This window comes from Cervus elaphus, chromosome 1 (genome assembly GCF_910594005.1).
Source record: "Cervus elaphus chromosome 1, mCerEla1.1, whole genome shotgun sequence".
Classification (NCBI taxonomy): domain Eukaryota; kingdom Metazoa; phylum Chordata; class Mammalia; order Artiodactyla; family Cervidae; genus Cervus; species Cervus elaphus.
In genome coordinates this window covers 96,572,866-96,591,099 of record NC_057815.1, presented here as the reverse complement: position 1 = coordinate 96,591,099, position 18,234 = coordinate 96,572,866, and the positions used below count along the sequence as shown (strand labels likewise).

General features: G+C 44.7%; 2 protein-coding genes across 2 annotated transcripts; one reads left to right on the top strand and one right to left on the bottom strand.

The window, feature by feature from the left end:
• Positions 1 to 975: 975 nt before the first annotated feature.
• On the top strand, positions 976 to 3,952 carry LOC122703325 (olfactory receptor 1S1-like). Its single transcript, XM_043917521.1, has 2 exons — positions 976 to 1,010; positions 2,984 to 3,952. Exon 2 carries the CDS (start codon positions 2,996 to 2,998, stop codon positions 3,950 to 3,952), a length of 957 nt encoding a protein of 318 aa, XP_043773456.1. The 5' UTR covers positions 976 to 1,010; positions 2,984 to 2,995.
• A 10,780-nt stretch (positions 3,953 to 14,732) lies between these two features.
• Positions 14,733 to 17,841, bottom strand: LOC122677303 (olfactory receptor 9Q2-like). Its single transcript, XM_043877298.1, has 2 exons — positions 17,703 to 17,841; positions 14,733 to 15,831 (listed from the first exon to the last, which is right to left on the bottom strand). Exon 2 carries the CDS (start codon positions 15,819 to 15,821, stop codon positions 14,832 to 14,834), a length of 990 nt encoding a protein of 329 aa, XP_043733233.1. The 5' UTR covers positions 15,822 to 15,831; positions 17,703 to 17,841; the 3' UTR covers positions 14,733 to 14,831.
• Between the last annotated feature and the right edge of the window lie 393 nt (positions 17,842 to 18,234).

Sequence of the window (18,234 nt, the reverse complement as noted above, 5' to 3'; positions counted from 1 at the left end):
TTCCTAGTCATAACCAGACAGATGATAGATAGGTAGATAAAATAACTTGCCTTTGCTTTTTTCTCCATCACCCAGTTATTTTGAATATTAGTCATGAATTCAATCAGTCTATAGGTTAAGTCATTTCCTGTTAAGGGGGAGTGAGTGTTCCTGCTTAGGGTGAGAAATCACTGAATTATATTATGAAGCAGATGCAGTCATTAGAAGTAGGAGTCTGTGAATTTTGGTTGTGTCTCTGGTTATATACCCTCCCTTTCTCCTGTCTATCTCAGGGTCTGTATTTCCAGCCTTCCCAGTGTATCTGTGAACAACTGAATATCACTGCAGTCTGTTTCTTCCAATCCTAAAAACCCAGAGTTTATTTCTTTAGTTTGCACCTGAGAGCCCCGAGTGCTGAATCCCTTTGTCCCCAGATTCCCTTCCAACACCGACCTTCACTCAAGTGGGAAGGAAACTGTAGTCTACCCCCTTCCGCGAGAGATGGTGTCTCTTTGAAGTCATAATCCCTAGTGCAGGAATTACCCTCAGTTCTCAAGGTATTTACTGTTTCCCCTCGATTAGGCACTAGAGAGGAAACAGAGAAGGAAATCTCAAAATGCTTGCCAGTTCACTGGGAACATAAGACACGCAGCAAACATTTCAGTTGCTACAAAGAGCAATAAGCACCTAAGTCACAAACAGGAAATCACAGGTGGGAAGAGGCGCCTGAAGACAAAGAAGAAAACAGAGCGGCCGGTCTATCCCCTGCACCTCACCGAGCCTGGGATGCAAAAACAGCCCTCTGTCCAGAGGAAAACCCTCAGGGACACTGTCCCCAAGGACCTAGGAGGAGCTCCCTGTCCCGTGTGAGCCCGGCGCCGTGACTGCATCAGCGCTGCGCTTGGGGAAAGAGCCTGGTTCTGGGAAGAACACGGGACCTGCTGTCTGTCTCCCCCGCAGCCCTGCCCCCAACAAGCTAAGCTGCTGGTCTAGAGCCCAGTGGCGTCCTGAGGTCCGAGCCTCTTCCAGAGGTGAGCCCGGTTAGACTGCAGCATTGCTGCTCTCAGCTAGCTAGGCAGGGGCCCCAGGGACTCGGGGCGGGTTTTGCAGGACTTCAGGTGGCAGGACAGGTAGGGCAGGAAGGGGAGGTTAGAGATCGTCGCTCAAAATACACACTTGCTCATGCTAGTCAAGTGCAAACCAGCCCAGGGCTTCACCCTCCCGGGCCCCTCGAAGGCTGCTCCGTGTCTGGCCCTGAGGTTGGGTAGAGATGCCTGCTGCTCCTCTGTCTCTCTTTAGTTTGGCCTCGGCTCCTCTCTCCTACATCGAAGGCTCGGTCTCTCTCTCCCTCCATCCCCTCCCTCTCTCATCTCTAAGTCACGCTTCTCAGGGCCAGAGAGGCCTCGAGACCCTCTGCAGTCCCTGCCCCCTTTCAGTCTTCCCGGGCCCTGGGGTGGAGGCTTCTTTCTTTCTTTCTTTGTTTTCCAGCCTCTTCATGGAAAGAAAAGCTCGTGGAGACTTTGCTGTCTCTCTAATCTTTTAAGGACAAGAATTTCGGGAATGAGTGGAGAAGAGCGAGAAGTGAGAAGGAGAAATCAGGAAAGACAGGGGCAGCGCGGCTTGGCTCTGCAGGCAGTATTCTTCCCAGTAAGCCGTAAAGAAAGCCACGTTGGGTCCCACCTCCCTTCCCTGACCTGGGGTGGGATCTCGGGAGGTCTCAATGTCTTTCTGCTTGCTTCTAGTTTTTAAAAATAAGTTTTACCTTGGTACTAAAGGCCTACTTCACCAGGGATCCAAAAGCCCAGCCCAATTAGAAACTTCAGTCTCTGGGAACTTCACTGGGAACTTCGCAGTCCTTCGCAGCCTGCATCCTCCCTTCTGAGACGAGTCAGCTCTGCAGCGTGGGGTGTGGCGCCAGGAGCCGTAAGGAGAAGACAGGCAGTGGAAAGGGGGCATCTTCTCTCTGCTGCCGTGGAGTACTCGGGGGTGGTGAGTTGTGGGTGGCAGGCCGGCTCCATCGTGAGAACACTTGGGATTCTACAGAGGCCTTTCAGGGACTGGTCCACGAAGCATTTCCTTGACAAGGACAATGAGTTTTCTCCCTGATCTCTCTATGATTGCCGTTTCCTAAGACAGCCCCTCCCTGACCCCTTATTCTATAACCTCCTCTACTCCAAAAGGCTCCTTCCTGGTTGGAGTCCCAACAAGGAGGCTTGAGCTCAGCGACTTCCCGCAGCCACCACTTGGCCTGTGGGCAAGTCACGCTGTGTCCCGTGTGAGGATAGATGCAGGATGGTCCTGCCATATAAGCAGTGAGCAGATCCACTGTGCTTCCCATCTTCCGACAGAGAGGGAAACACAAGTCTTTAGGTTCTTACGTGTCCCCTGAACGTCTCCATCCACCTAACATCTAAGCACGAATGAAGTAAAATTCTGGTCTCCCCTTCGTGTACACATTCTCCAAGAATGGTTCTTTTGGGGGAGAGTCCCCCTAACTTGAATGGGAAGGAGCACCCGCATGACAGTATATTCCCATAAGGGTTCCTAACACTTAGCTGTTTCTACTTTTCCAAACTCATCACTTTAATGACTCTTCAAAAGGATGCAGGTGAATGGTGGGAAAGGTCTTAGGACCATTAGTTCGTTTTTAAGTAATTCCTTCAGGGCTAATCTAGCATCTTCAGAAAACAGAGCATACATCACTTATTGTCTCCAATTCAGGGCATCTAACCACATTTGGAGCCAACTGTAAAAATCACACTCAGAACCATGTTAGAGTTTAAAACATATTCATCGAGAAGTATCTATCATGTCCCCAACTTTTCTTTCTAAGGCATTTCTTGAGTCTCTGCACTGCTGACGGAGTTTCTTATTAAGTAATGTTTCTCACCCTTCATTCCCCTTCAGCCTAGAGGGAGCGCCCACCTCCCTGCCATGACCCCAGTTGAATGGCCCCACACTGGGTTTTCGTGTGGGGGTGAAGACTTTGTGGTCCTTTCTCCAGATCAGCAGAAATATGCATGAAGGAAAGCAAACGAGCATCTCCAAATTTCTCCTCCTGGGACTCTCCAGCCAACCTGGGCAGCAGGAGCTCCTCTTTGCACTTTTCCTGGCTATGTACCTGGTCACCGTGGTGGGGAACGCGCTCATCGTTACGGCCATCGGCTTGGACCCTTACCTTCACACCCCCATGTACCTCTTCCTCGCCAACCTATCCTTGGCTGACATTTCCTCCATTTCCACCTCAGTCCCCAAAATGCTGATGGATATTCAGACCAAGAGTCCATCCATCTCCTATGAGAGCTGCATCACACAGATGTATTTCTCCATTGTCTTTGTTGTCACTGACAACTTCCTCTTGGGGGTCATGGCCTGCGACCGCTTTGTGGCCATCTGCCACCCTCTGAACTACACGACCATCATGGGACCCAGGCTCTGCCTTTGGCTGACCGCCACCCCCTGGGCCCTCAGTAATGCCGTCGCCTTAACACACACACTTCTGCTCCTCCGGTCGGTCTTCTGTGACGGCCACGCTCTCCCGCACTTCTTCTGTGACTTGGCCCCGCTGCTCAGGCTGTCCTGCTCAGACACGGCGGTCAACGAGCTCATGCTCTTCGTCGTGGGCTCATCGGTCATCACCCTGCCCTTCGCCCTCATCCTCGTCTCCTACGCCTGCATCACCAGGGCTGTCCTGAGACTCTCACGCCCCGAGGGGCGGTGGAAAGCCTTCTCCACCTGTGGCTCTCACCTGACAGTCGTGTTCCTCTTCTACGGGACCATCGTAGGGGTCTACTTCTTCCCCTCGTCCTCTGACCCTGACAACAGAGACAAGATCGGGGCGCTGCTGTTCACCGTGGTGACCCCCATGATGAACCCCTTCATCTACAGCCTGAGGAACAAGGACATGAAAGGGGCCCTGAGGAGACTCCTCTGTGGGATAAAGGGTTCTCCCTGTGATGCCCTGAGCATCTGAATTCCTTTTGTCCCCATTGCAAAATGGATGATTCTGCTCAGAGTCCATAGCATAGACAGGATGGTTTAACTTTTGATGAGCTTTCAGAAATCTATCTCCTATTCCAAACTCTGAGGGTTTGGGGCTTTTCCACACAGCACTGACTTTTCTAAACAAGACCCTTAATCCCCATGGTAACTCACAAGAGTTCTACACATCTTGATTATAGTCTGTGTTACTACTAACTTTGGTGCAAACTATTTATAAATTAAAAAACCGATTTGTAATTTTTTAATAACAAGCACATGGAGTACCTACAATCTAGTTGTTGCATCTTTGAGGATTGTTATCATTAATTCCTTTATTCAATCTAGCTTTCTCAGTGCCAGCTTTCCTCATAGTTTGTTTCACCAAATTTGCTATTCACACAAGATGTTTAATAGTTATAAAAATGAAGAGGCCCATGTTCAAATAATTTGGGGCATCTTTGAGGTAAATGGAGCAAAATTTCTTAACTAGATGATTTCTCAGAGCCTTTAGTACAGTACGAATCTCCAGGAGCTTAGGTACGCAGCATTTCTCCAAACTAAACTCATTCTGTCATAAAGAACACGGTTCATCACAGAGGTAGATGGGACTGGTGCTGTGCAAACCACATTTTGGGGAGTGCATGCCGATAGAAAACCAGAGAGCGTGTGTACAGAAGACCTAATTCTAGTCTTGACTCTGGCCACAAGCAGATGTGAGACTTTAGGTGTGTCAGCTCACCTTCTTGACCCTAGTTTCTCATCTGCAAACTGAGGCCACTGATCACAGTTGCTTCCAACTGAGGGTGCCTACAGGGATTTTCCAAAATTCACACCGTCAGATGCTGCAATGCCTTCTCTGCTTGATCGCCTGCAGTGGTCTTGGATTCAGATTGCCGATCAACCTCATAAGATGCACCAAGAGTTAAGCTTTAAGCAACCATCAAGACAGCATGCAGGACAGCCATGCAACACAAAGTGACAGCCAGGTGGAGATCTCATGAGGCACAGACCTGCCTTCTACATACCTCACTCACTCCACGCTTGGAACGATGATCATGAGAGAGAAGGCAGTGGGTATGGACCATCGTGAGAAAGAGCTGGAAGTCGAGGAAACTTCATTTATTTGTTTATCGCATAAAGGGCTCAGGGGTGTGCAACTAGGCCCCATTTTCTAGCATACAGCTGCATCTCATCAAATAAGGTTACTCATCGATTACAGACCCCCCCCCATGACCAATTTAAACAGATGCAAGTGCCCTTGTCACCTCAAAGCCATTTCAGCAGGACTTTCGAGTGTCTTGGATCCAATACACACTTTTACAATTCTTGAGTTAGTTGCAAGAGGGATTTGATGGCGCGTCAAAGCTCAGACTTCTCCAAGGCTGAGAAGAGGCTGCAAATCATCTTTGACGGCTTTCCCTCTGAACCCTTGCCTGGATCTATTAGCCCAGACTCCCGTGAAGGAACCTCAGTTCCCTTGTGTTCCGAAAATGCCTAAGTTGCACTCCAGCTCCAGGATTTTATGAATGTAGATGCCTACTGCCTAACAGACATGTCCTTCAGACATCCACCTTAAAAACACCCTGTGGCCAAGGAGGAGAGTTAACAAAACATTAACAGCGGCCGTGGCAGGCTATGTTTTCCAAGAATGGACGTGACAACATTTCCGTCCCACGTGCTCTTGAAGGACTGGCCACTTCCTCATCAAGAGGTGGAGTCTGAGGCCCTCCCCTGAACCCGCAGGACTGTGGGGGTCGCTTTGACCAACAGAGGATCCCAGAGGGGTGCTGTGTGATCCCCGAGGCTCTTAGAAAACCCAGTACATGTTCCTGAAGCACTCCCTCAAGAATGCACTCTGGGGCCTGAATTAGCATGGAGGAAGTCCCTCTATTCTGAGGTCACCCTGCTGGAGAGACCAGAGAGTCAGAGAGAGAGAGATGCGCAGGGTGGACCAGGTGTTCCAACCAACAAGGCTTTGAGCCTTCCTGCCAGGCACCCGCCACGCGAAGGAGTGAAACTCCTGCTGATCCCAGCCTCAGCTCTGATGGCAGGTACCTGAGTGAAAACTGCCTGGCTGCACTGTCAACTCTGAGAACTCTGAGTGATAACAATAAAACGACTATTATTAAGTCCCTTACTTTTGGGATTTGTTCTACAGCAGCATGTAACCAAAATGCTGGTTTTATTTCATGGGATAGAGTGATTAATATCACATCCTATATCGTTCTGGGGTTTCCCCAGTGGCATCGGTGGTAAAGAACTCGCCTGCCCTTTCAGGAGATGTAAGAGACGTGGGCTCAATCTCTGGATCAGGAAGTTCCCCTGGAATAGGAAATGGAAACCTATTCCAGTATTATTGCCTGGAAAATTCCCTGGGCAGAGAGCCTGGCAGGATACAGTGTGTGGGGTCACAAAGAGTTGGACGTGACTGGGTACACACATACCACACCCCCGCCACACACACACACACACACATACATACACACACACACACACACACATACACACACACACATTATTTCATTTTAACATTTTACTGTAGCCACCATTTTAGGAACAAAAAGTGCTTTTTTTATATTAAGGAAGATAAGCTGTCTTGCCTATTAAGTCATCATGGATACCATGGTACCAGAATCTTCTCAGCTACATAAACATCAATAAGGCAGAGCTATAACTTTGTCTCTTTATTCTGGTTTCATCGAGCCCATGTTTGATGGAATAAGTACCATGATGGTCAGACCTCCGTCATTTGGTTTGAACTGCCTCATCCCCATGGGCCTGTCCTGGACCTATATTACCTCTGTCTTATAGGTCCTACAGAAGGTGCATTCATTCTAAGATATTGCTCCATCTGCCGTGAGTAATGGAGAAGCTGAGTTGGCTAGAAATAGGCTTGAATGCAGGTTGGAAGCTTGCCTGAAAAATTAAATGAAGATTAAGTTTGGGACACAAAAGATAGTTGATTAAGGAAATAAGGAATCACAAACTTTTATGAAAACCTTCACAGGTTTTCACAGAAGAAAGGCATAAATCTGTGCCTAAATTCTTGTATTTCCCTGAATCATTCCTCTATTCGTCATTTTCAACAAACATCTATTATAAACCTTCTGTTCACCAGGCTCTGAGTCTGGCCCTGGGACAAAAGAATGAATAATTCAGTCTATACCCTTAATACACTCACAAACTAAAGAGAGAAACTGACAAAAAATTTAAATGATTTTTAAGATTTGATAAACAAAGACAATATTTAGGCAACAATTCATGTCGTTAGATTTAGAAAGCATATAGATTTTGTTCAAAGCACAGACAAACTGAATTTTATGCCATAATTGTTCTTTTGTGTTAGTCTTACTTGAGAAAAGCTGACTTGTGGTTCTATGAATAAATTAATAAAAACCTCTGCTATTTAACTGTAGGTAACATAAATGCCTCAGAAATGTGTAGGAAAAAATTCATATATTGAGTAAGAATAATTTGTAGAACCTACTGTATAAAGTGTCAGTAAATGTCCATATATTTATTCACTTGACAAATAATTTTAGTATTTAGTGAGAGTCAAAATAAGGCAGCACCATTGCTTTCCCAGCTCTTACTTATAATGCACGAGACGGACAATGAACATATAAATAAATGTTGGCCACACTATGAGGGAACTAGAAGGCCTGTGATAAGAAGTGAAGTGGGATCAGGGGACAGACAGTGTCACAAGCTGGAATAGCTGTTTTAGGGAGGGAAGTTCAGGGGTGGAGGAAGGCTTGTCTTAGGTGTTTGAGCTGAGACCTGAATAAACTTAAGGAGTAAGCCATGAGTCATCTTGAGGAATAACATTCCAAGAAAAAGGAAGAGCAGATCCTTTAATAAATAAAAAAAGACCCTAACATGAGAACATGTCTGACGTCCTGAAGGAACAGTAAGTGCATTGGACTAGGGGGGAAGGGAGGGTACATAGATACAGTCCTGGAGGTAGTTAGGTACCCAAGCTGGTTGGATCTAGGAGATCATAGCAAAGAATTTGCATTTTATTTAAATACTTCAAGTACTTAAATCCATAAGATGGGATGAAATTACCCAAGGAGTGACCTCAGAGGGAGAGGAAGACCTGCGACTAAGTCCTGGATGACTCTGATAGTCAGAAGTAAGGAGCCAGCAAAGGAGGCTGAGCAGCAGCGGCCCAGGAGGCAGGGAAACAGAGCAGAGTCAGGACGATGGAGGGAGGAGGTGAAAGCTCTTCCAGAGAAGGGGGTCACCTGTCTCAGACCCGCAGGGGCCACCGTCACTCCCGAAACCACACGTCCCCGTCTGCGCTCCCCAGTCCACGCTGCTCTCATCCTTAGCCATCTCCCCACCAGATCTACATCCTCAGGGCTGAATTCAGATTGGGAATGCCTCCTTCAGAACACATTCCTCAGAAGATGGAAACATCTCAGATTTCTCATTTGCCTCTGTCTTCCTTCCAGGGCTTATGCCTCTCTCTGTACTCTCTTTTTAACAGAGGAATTTAGATGACTCAGAATGATGAATCCCATTTAAAACTGGCCTATGACTTTAGGCAATACCCTTGGTGACCTTTTTAATGAGCTAAGAATACTCGGGAACATCTTCTACTTTCTTTGGTAATCAAAGGATTTCTCACTGTGATCAAGTACAGTTTCTCTTAGAAACACAAGAATTGTTTAACATTTCAAAAGCAATCAATGTAGCTCACCATATTAAAAAACAAAAAATAAAACTGTGTGATCATGCTAATGGATGCAGAAATTGATTATGGGCAAAATCCATTATTCATCCTTGATTTTAGGGGGGAAAAATCTCTCAATAAACTAGGAATCAAAGGGAGCTCCCTTAACCTGGTAAAGTCATCTGTGAAAAATCTGCATAATGAAAAGTGAGAGACTAAAAGTGAAAGTGAAGTCACTCATTCGTGCCCAACTCTTCACGACCCCATGGACTGTAGCCTACCAAGAATATTGGAGTGGGTTGCCATTGCCTTTTCCAGTATGGATGTGAGAGTTGGACTATAAAGAAAGCTGAGCACCAAAGAATTGATGCTTTTGAACTGTAGTGTTGAAGAAGATTCTTGAGAGTCCCTTGGACTGCAAGGAAATCCAACCAGCCCATCCTAAATGAAATCAGTCCTGAGTGTTCATTGGAAGGACTGATGTTGAAGCTGAAACTCCAATACTTTGGCCACCTCATGTGAAGACCTGACTCACTGGAAAAGATCCTGATGCTGGGAAAGATTGAAGGCGGGAGGAGAAGGGGATGACAGAGGATGAGATGGTTGGATGGCATCACCGACTCAATGCACATGAGTTTGGGAAAATTCCGGGAGTTGGTGATGGACAGGGAGGCCTAGAGTGCTGTGATTCATGGGGTCGCAAAGAGTCGGACATGACTGAGAGACTGAACTGAACTGAACTGAGGTGATGGATGTTAACTAATTGTAGTAATCATTTCAATATATATAATCAAATCATTATTTTGTACACTTTAAACATATACTATATGTCAGTTACATCTCAATAAAGCTGGAAAAATTAAAGAAATAAAAATAACAAAAATATATAAAATAAAATAATATGCCACAGGCTCAGAAAACAGTGCCCAAGGAGAACTTATGGTAGCAAATTTGGAATTAAAACACAGAGAAACATTGTATCAAAGGTTCTAGCCAATACAGTAAGGCAAGAAAAAGAAAGTCACTTAAATTAGAAAGGAAAAAAACATTATTTATATGATTTTCTAAGTAGAAAATTCATTGGAATCTGCAAAAAACTACTAGATTTAATAAGTAAGTTTAGCAGTGTTGTCAGAGCAATATAAAAAAATCAATAGCATTTCCACAAGCATGGAACAGTTGAAACTGAAATTTAAAAATCAATACCATTACAATTGCATCAAAAGTAATAGAATATTTAGGGATAAATCTGACAAATGAATTAAAAAGTCTATACACTATAAAGTACAAAACACAGAAATTAAAGAAGGCTAAAATAAAAGGAGATGCATCAGTCTCATGGGTCAGAAGAATCAGTATTGGTATTATATCAATTGTCCCCAAATTGATCAATCAGATTCAATAAAATCTCAATCAAATTGCAAAAGACATCTTTGCATAAATTGAAAAATTGGATTTTAAAAATGATATGGAAATTCAGAGGGCCTAAAATAGTTGAAATGATTATGAGAATGGCTGAAGTTGAAGGAGAAGCACTGCCTCATTTCTGATGTTAGTGTTCAAGTTAGTGTGGTCCTGGAGTAAAAGCATACAAATACATCATCGGAACAGAAGAGCCCAAACATGGGCCCACATACGCGGACAACTGATCCTGGACAAAGGCGCAGAGGGAATTCAGTGGAGAAAAGACAGTCTTTTCAACAAATGATGCTGGAACATCTAAGTGTCCATATGCAGAACTGTTCATTTCAACCTAAGCCTTGTTTCATATACAAAACTCAACTCAAAATGGGTCCTGCACATAAACGTAAAACCTAAACTATAAACTTCTAGAAGACAAAGGAGGAAATCTTTGCGACCATGGAGACAGGCAAATGTTTCTTAAATATGATACCAAAAGCACAATCTATAAATGACAAAATTGATATGTGGGACTTCATCAAAATGAAAAGCATTTACTCTCTGAAGGACACTGTTAAGAATAACACAAACAATGATGTAGAAAATGGGAGAAAATATTTGCAAATCATATATCTGATAAAGGACTTGTATCTAGAAGTATAAAGAGCTCTTACATATTAATTATAAGAAAACAGAAAGCCCACTTAAAACAGGCAAAAGATTTGAACAGACTCTTCACCAAAGACTTACTAAAGTCAAGTGACCACATTTAAAAATTAAATATCGATGTAATTACTCATCAGGGAAATGCAAACTAAAATCACAGTGAAGTACCATATAAACCCACTAGAAGGCTAACATTAAAAAAGGATGGCCATACCAAGCGTTAAAGAGGATGTGGAAGGTGTGGAAATGCGAAGTGATACAACCACTTTAGAAAACAGTTTGGCAGTTTCTTAAAAAGTTAATCATACATCTCCCATATGATCCAACAATTCTTGCCCTAGATAGTTACCTGAGAGAAATGAAAGTGTGTATCCATAAAAGGACTTTTCAGGAGAGTTCACAGCAGCTTTTTTTAAAAGAGCCAAAAACCAGGAACAACCAAAATGCCGATCAATAGGTGAAGGAATAAACTAACCATGGTATACTCATGCAATGAAAGAGCAATAACAAGGGATGAACTGCTATACTCACAACAACACTAATGCATCTGAAAATAATCATGCTAAGTGAAAAAAGTCAAGCATTTCATTTATATAAAATTTACATAAATTCTAAGACACTCTAACTAATGGATAGTGAAAAAAGCAGATGAGTGGTTGCCTGGGTTTATGAAGGGGTGGGTGGTGGGAAGGGGCACATTCAAGAAAGTAGGATGAGGCAAAAGAAACTTTGAGGAGTGATGATATGTCCATTATCTTCATTGTGGAGACAGTTTCCTGAGTGTATTCACATGTCAAAACTTACCAAATTGTACACTTAATATGCAATTTATTGTTTGTCAATTCTGCCTCAGTGAAGCTGTTTTTAAAAAGTTTTTGTAAATCAGAAGGGATTTCAGGCACATCCTTTGAGTCATATCTGATGAAATGATAGATAAATAGGTAGATAGATATAGAAAATATATATAGATAGATGGATATAATAGATAGATGATAAATAGATAATGAATAGATGATGATGAAGATAGATAGATAGATGATAAATACAAGAAAATAATAAATTACATGTTTTAATGCTATTAAACGGTGGGAAATAGCAATGATCCGTGTTTGGAAAGGAATCTTGACTTCTTAGACAGTCACTAAAGATTGGAAAAGAAGATATGGAGATAAGTTTGACGACTGTTTGGAGACCTCATGAAAGTGAAAGTGTTAGTTGCTCAGTCGTGTCTGACTCTCTGTGACCCCCCTGGCTGTAGCCCACCAGGCTCCCCTGTCCATGCAGTTCTCCAGGCAAGAATACCAAAGTGGTGTCATCGTTCCCTTCTCCAGGGGATCTTCCCTACCCAGGGGTCGAACCCAGGTCTCCTGAATTGCAGGCAGATTCCTTAGTGTCTGAGCCATCAGGAAGATAGTTCGGAGACCCCATGCTAATGAACTTATTGGAGGACGCTTTGACTCCAGAGGTGCTCTAGAAGGTCTTTAGAAGTCAATAGTTCATCTGAGTCAATCCTGCTCTTTCTGAGGGAGCTGCAAATTCTCCGATTCACATCACGGCCCTACAAGAAGGCAAACATCAGTTCCATGAATTTCATATCTATGTCAGTCCATTAGACGCATCCACGCCAGCCCAGACCCACCAAACATTGAGACCAAGAAAGCAACTGAAGTTCAGATGCCTCTGAAGCAAACTGCAACTGAGTACTATGGCCTGAAGAAAGAGAGGGAAAAATACAGAAGTGTGGATATCATTTAAGAGGACATACTTTGGACACTTGAGATCACATCTTCCCTGGTCTGTCAGTTTCTTGATACTTGGGCAAGTTACACAATCTCTTTGGGTCTTAATTTCTTCCTTTTGGAAATGAGGTCAGTAATAATTACTTTCCATTAAATTTGTTGGGAGGACTAAAATAAATGATTCATGTAAAGCTTTTAGCCTAGTGTCTTCTGTTAGCTTAAGTGTGCATTTAAATTTATGCCAGCTTGATGGCTAGTTTAAAATCTACTAGTGAACTCTTTACTTCAGAAGGTGTCTGGATCCAAGGCTAATCCTGGCCCAGGAAATACTGTTCCAGATGGTTCTGAAATGAAGATGTCCACTGATCAGCTGTGGGTCCCTCCACCCATCGGTACATGTGCACTGTGAGGTCTGGGACAATCACCATGAAAGTGCTGTTTATGAATTCACGTTTATGCTTATGAACGCCACCCAGCACTTTCCCACCCTCTACATGCGCCAAGCTGTGAGGACAAATGAGATGCACGTGAAACCTGGCCCACAGTAAATGCTCAGTAAGTCTTACTTCACAGCTGAGAAAGCAGGCTGATAAGCCTTAACGAATCTGAAGCCATAATGGGCTAAGAAGTGACAGACTAGACACTTTGGTACCAAATTCTGAGCTCTTTCCACAATACAAAAATGCCTCTTATCACCTATGACAAAAGCTGATGGGTCAGGGAACAACACATGGCAGCTAATATTTGAAAAATGACCAAGATGCCCTCCATGGAGTTGCATCACCCCAAGTGAAGTGATTTGCACAAAAACACGAGCAGAGGCTGATGTGTGAATCCAAATCTCTTGGCCACAGCTGTAATTTTCTCCCAGTATCTTCTGAAACATGTCCACCCAACTCTTTTCTAAAATTTTTGTTATTATGTCCTTAAAATGAAAGGTCCTAGAGTTCAGAAGTCACCACCTGTTTAATCTGTGCACTTCATTTTCTCATACACAACTGCATGCGTACACACACACCCCACACTGACACACACTTCCATATTACAAAGTACCAGCACATCAGGGCTATAAAATAAATGTTGCTGACTGCCTCCTACCTCTACAGACTAGCCTTTTATCTTTTCTTCACCAGGTAAGAGGGAAAAGAAAATGGCAATAACAATAAATTCCAGACTGAGTAATTACAGAGGGTGGGAAATAGATCATAGTAGGAGACTGTGTGCGTGGCAGTAATGGGCTCAGGTTTTCGGTGGGGTGTGAGGGAACCTCACTCTAGCCTTTGCTCACCGACTTTGGCACCATTACTCAACTCTAAGTCCCCAGGGGCCTCCTACACCTATAAAGAAGGAATAATAACAAAACATGCTTCACAGTGTTTTGGAAAGAATTAAATCAAATAATTCCTGGAGCAGACATCACAATTCCTGGAAGGTGATAAATGCCTAATAAATCTTGATCATTGCTATCTATCCATCATTATCATCACTAATATTCATATTATTATCATTCAAAACCCACAGAAGCAATAAGAAGAGAAATAGTGAAAACATAAATGATGGGGTTTGGAAAATCCCTTTGGATCAAAACATAGTTGCATTGGTACATAGGTTTTTTAATTTGTTTCATTCATCAGCTGTGCCAGGCAATGCATTACAGTCAACAGATGCTAGGGAATAAGATCGACATGGTTCTTACCCATTCATGCATTGAATCCTCAAAATTATGGTCCTTTACATTAGGTAAACTCACTTGGCAGATAAGAAAACTCCGACGGAAGAACTTGGAACTTAAAGGTTGACACTGGAACCTTAGATAAATTCATACACTCAACAAATATTTACTGAGAGCTTTTTGTGTGGTCGGTGCTTTGCTAAGCCCTGGGGGCATACAGAAATGAATCTCACAGATAAAAGTGCTTCCTCTCACGTGGTTCACTTTCTAGTTGTGAGGACTAGACAATATCAAATATTTATAACATAGCGCATCAGATCCAGACAAGTATTATGTGCATGTGTCTTACTCTTGTCCACTCTTTTGGACCCTAGGACTGTAGCCCACCAGGCCCCTCTGCCCATGGGGTTCTCCAGGCACAAATACTGGAGTGGGACAACACCATGCGCTCCTCCAGGGGATTCTCCTGACCAAGGGGTTGAGCCAGCATCTCCTGCATCCTTACAACATCACAGGCCGACATTTTTTTTACCACTGAGCCACCAGGAAAGCCCAGACAAGTGTTGCATGACACAGTAAATCAGAAAATGGAGATGGAATGTTAGGTGCAATTTTAATAAGGTTATCTGGGGAAAATCTTCCCAAGTAGGTGATACTTGAGGGAAGACGGGAAAGGTGGAGCAACTAAGGAGTGACATAGCTGATGAAGGCCCATCTAGAACCTTCCAGAAACCTTCGATCGGCCCAAGGATTTCAGGACCGCCTCCTTGACCTCTTTGTTCCGCAGGCTGTAAATGAGAGGATTCAGCATCGGGCTCACCGCCGTGTAGAGCACGGACACCACCTGGTCGGCCTCCGAGGACTGGCCCGCATTGTCCCGCAGGTACATGAAGATGAGCGTCCCAAAGAAGAGCGCCACAGCGGCGAGGTGGGAGGCGCAGGTGGAGAAGGTCTTGGCCCGGCCCCTGGGGGAGCGCATCCGCACGACGGCCAGGACGATGAACAGATAGGAAACCGAGATGACCAGGATACAAGCGGGCATAACCAAAACGGCGAACACAATGATCACCACCTCCTGAGTGTAGCTGTCCCCACACGAGAGCTTTAGCAGAGGCGGGAGGTCGCAGAAAATAAAGTCGATCTGGTTGCTCCCGCAGAAGGAGAGCGTGAAGGCGGTGACCGTGCGAATCAAGGCGCTGGAGAAGCCCGCCGCGTACGCCGCCGCGACCAGAGCCCAGCGGGCCTTCTCGGTCACGATGGCCGCATAGAGCAGGGGGCGGCACACGGCCACGCAGCGGTCGTAGGCCATGATCGCCAGGAGGTAGCAGTCCATGGATGCGAAGAAGGTGAAGAGGAAGAACTGGGCGGCGCAGCGCGCCCTGCAGAGGACCACGCCGCGTTCCAGCAGGACCACCAGCGCCTGGGGGACGACGGCGGACGAGTAGCAGACGTCCACGAGGGCGAGGTGGCCGAGGAAGAAGTACATGGGGGTGTGCAGCCGGCGGTCCTGGCGGATCAGGAGGATCATTCCACAGTTCCCCAGCAGAGTGAGCAGGTAGAAACCCAGAAAGACCGCGAAGAGCGGAAGCCCCCAGGCGGGATGGTCAGCGAACACCGTCAAGAGGAATTCCGTCACTACCGTGGAATTCCTCCCAGGCGTCCACTCAGCGGTTTGCGGGTGAAGGCGGAGACCCCAGCGCCCCATCAGGGGATCCCTGAAGAGACGTTCAAGCCATTTTAAAGAAAGAGATTTAAGCTGAGTGTCCGATAGGTAAAGCTCTGGACATCAACAAACTTGGCAGCCTACTGTGGAAGCGGACAAATACAGGGCTCACCACCGTATAGGATAAAAAGTCACGAAAGCTTCCATCACATATATTGACCACAACTTATCTGTCCTTTCATCAGCCCATGGACACCTAGGTTGCTCCCACGACCTGGCTATTGGAAACAGTGCTGCCGTGAATACTGGGGTACATATCTCTTTTTGATTATGGTTCTCTCGGGGAATATGCCCAGGAGTGGGTTTGCTGGGTCATATGGTAGATCTGTTCCTAGATTTTTAAGGAGCAAAAATCAACACAACAGTGTAAAAAAATTTTTAATTTAAATTTAAACACTATTGAATGCTTCCTTTATACTAAGAATGAAGACCAAGTAATTAACCTATGTCAGCTCTTTTTTTTAATTAATTTTGATTGCAGCATAGTCGCTTTACAAAGTTGTGTTAGCTTCTGCCTTACACAAAGTGAATCAGCTATATGTATGCATATATCCCCCCTACAAGCCGGCTTCTGTTTGTTTTTAATTGGAGGATAATTGCTTTACAATGTTGCGTTGGTTTCTGACTTGCAGCAAGGTGAATCGGCCATAAGTACGCATTTGCTCCCTCCCTCCTGAACCTCCCCTCCACCCCTCACCCGATCGGCCCCCTAGGTCGTCACAGAGCACCTGATTAAGCTGTGTTATACAGCAACCTCCCACAAACTATCTACTTTATTCCATACGATCATGTATATGTTTCAGTGCTGCTCTCTCAACTCACCCCTCCCTCTCCTTCCCCACCCCTGCAAGGCAGCTTTTGTGTTTGCAACTCTGTCCCCAATTAGCTGTTTGATCTTTCACAAGGCACTTAACCTCTCTGAACCTCAATTTCCTCTTCTCGCAAAAGGGGATCAATGTATCAGCCCTGCTTATGAGATAATATTAATGCAAAGATTAAAACAGATGCAGAAGCACTGTACGTATATATGGTGGCTATTTAAAATTTTAAATGAACATTTTAAGGAAAGGCAATTTATATTCTATGAACAAAAAAAAACACAAACAACAACAAAAAATCCATTAGCAATCAGCAGTGAGCTGTGCTTATAGGAATATTTCTATTTTCAGTCTGACAACATGCGTCTTTAACTAATAGCTGTTATCCTAATTAGAGCTGGCTGGCTTATCAAGGGTTTCCTGTTTGGTGTTTTTTGTTTGTTTGTTTGTTTGTTTTGGTTTTTGCAAGTACTTGCATTAACCTTTGACTCCAAAGAGCAAACATAAGCTCCTTTTAGCGCCTCACAAAGCTCCATAAGCATTGTTGGTTGTTCTCACAGTCGCTGGTAAAAGCAGCAGTGATAATAAGTGAGTGAAAGTCACTCAGTCCTATCTGACTCTTTGCAACTCCATGGACTGTGCAGTCCATGGAATTCTCCAGGCCAGAATATTGGAGTGGGTAGCCTTTCCCTTCTCCAGGGGATCTTCCCAACTCAGGGATCGAACCCAGGTCTCCCGCATTGCAGGCGGATTCTTTACCTGCTGAGCCACCGGGGAAGCCCTTGATAATAAGCAGCATCCAACTCTGAAAGCAGAACTATTTCTGCAGCCTGGCGTTGCCCAAGCACTGGTAGAGGAATCTGGGTTAACGAATTTGAGGGCTCTTAATGGAGTTCTAGAATCGGGCTGTAAAGGAGGGTGTCAGTCATGTTTGCCTACCTGATGTACCAGCAGCCAGGCCAAAACTAAGCTGACCCATTAGACATAATAACAAAGAACAGAAATTAGATTTTGAAGCACAAGCAGAGGCATGAACCAAGCTTACCTGATTTCCACTTCACTGGTGTCTTCTTTCTTTGTTTAGTGTTTCCTCTGTCAATGACGGGCTGATCTAGAGGAGACCTGAGTTCTAGCTCACTCACATTAGACGTATGACCCAGGGCAAGTCACTTTTCTTCTTTGGACTTCAGGTATTTTGTCTTCGTTCTCTTTAAATGGACAAAAATGCAGCGTGAGCCCATAATCCCAGCAACTTGGTTCATGGGGGGTTGCTTCCAGAATCACTATGTCTTATTCTAACTTCATGGAATTCCTCTCACCCTCGACAAAACAATACATCCCTGACATTAGAGTTACCCGGGATGTTTTTTAGACTTAGCCCAGGATATCAGGGCCTGGGGACCAGCCTCTGTTTCTGAGCTTCTGATCCTGCACTAGACCTTTCTGGTGTTGCTTTTTGTACTTGCTGCCCTAGCATCATGCCATAATTGGTCCCCGGGGTAAGTCTCCAGGGAAAGACAATTTATCTTCCCACCAAAATGTCTAATATCTTTGACGTTTTCTCTTTAATTTCAAAC

Excerpts from the sequence above, each read along its gene's own strand:
- LOC122703325 (XM_043917521.1), top strand. The coding sequence starts at position 2,996 with ATGCATGAAGGAAAGCAAACGAGCATCTCCAAATTTCTCCTCCTGGGA.
- LOC122677303 (XM_043877298.1), bottom strand. The coding sequence starts at position 15,821 with ATGGGGCGCTGGGGTCTCCGCCTTCACCCGCAAACCGCTGAGTGGACG.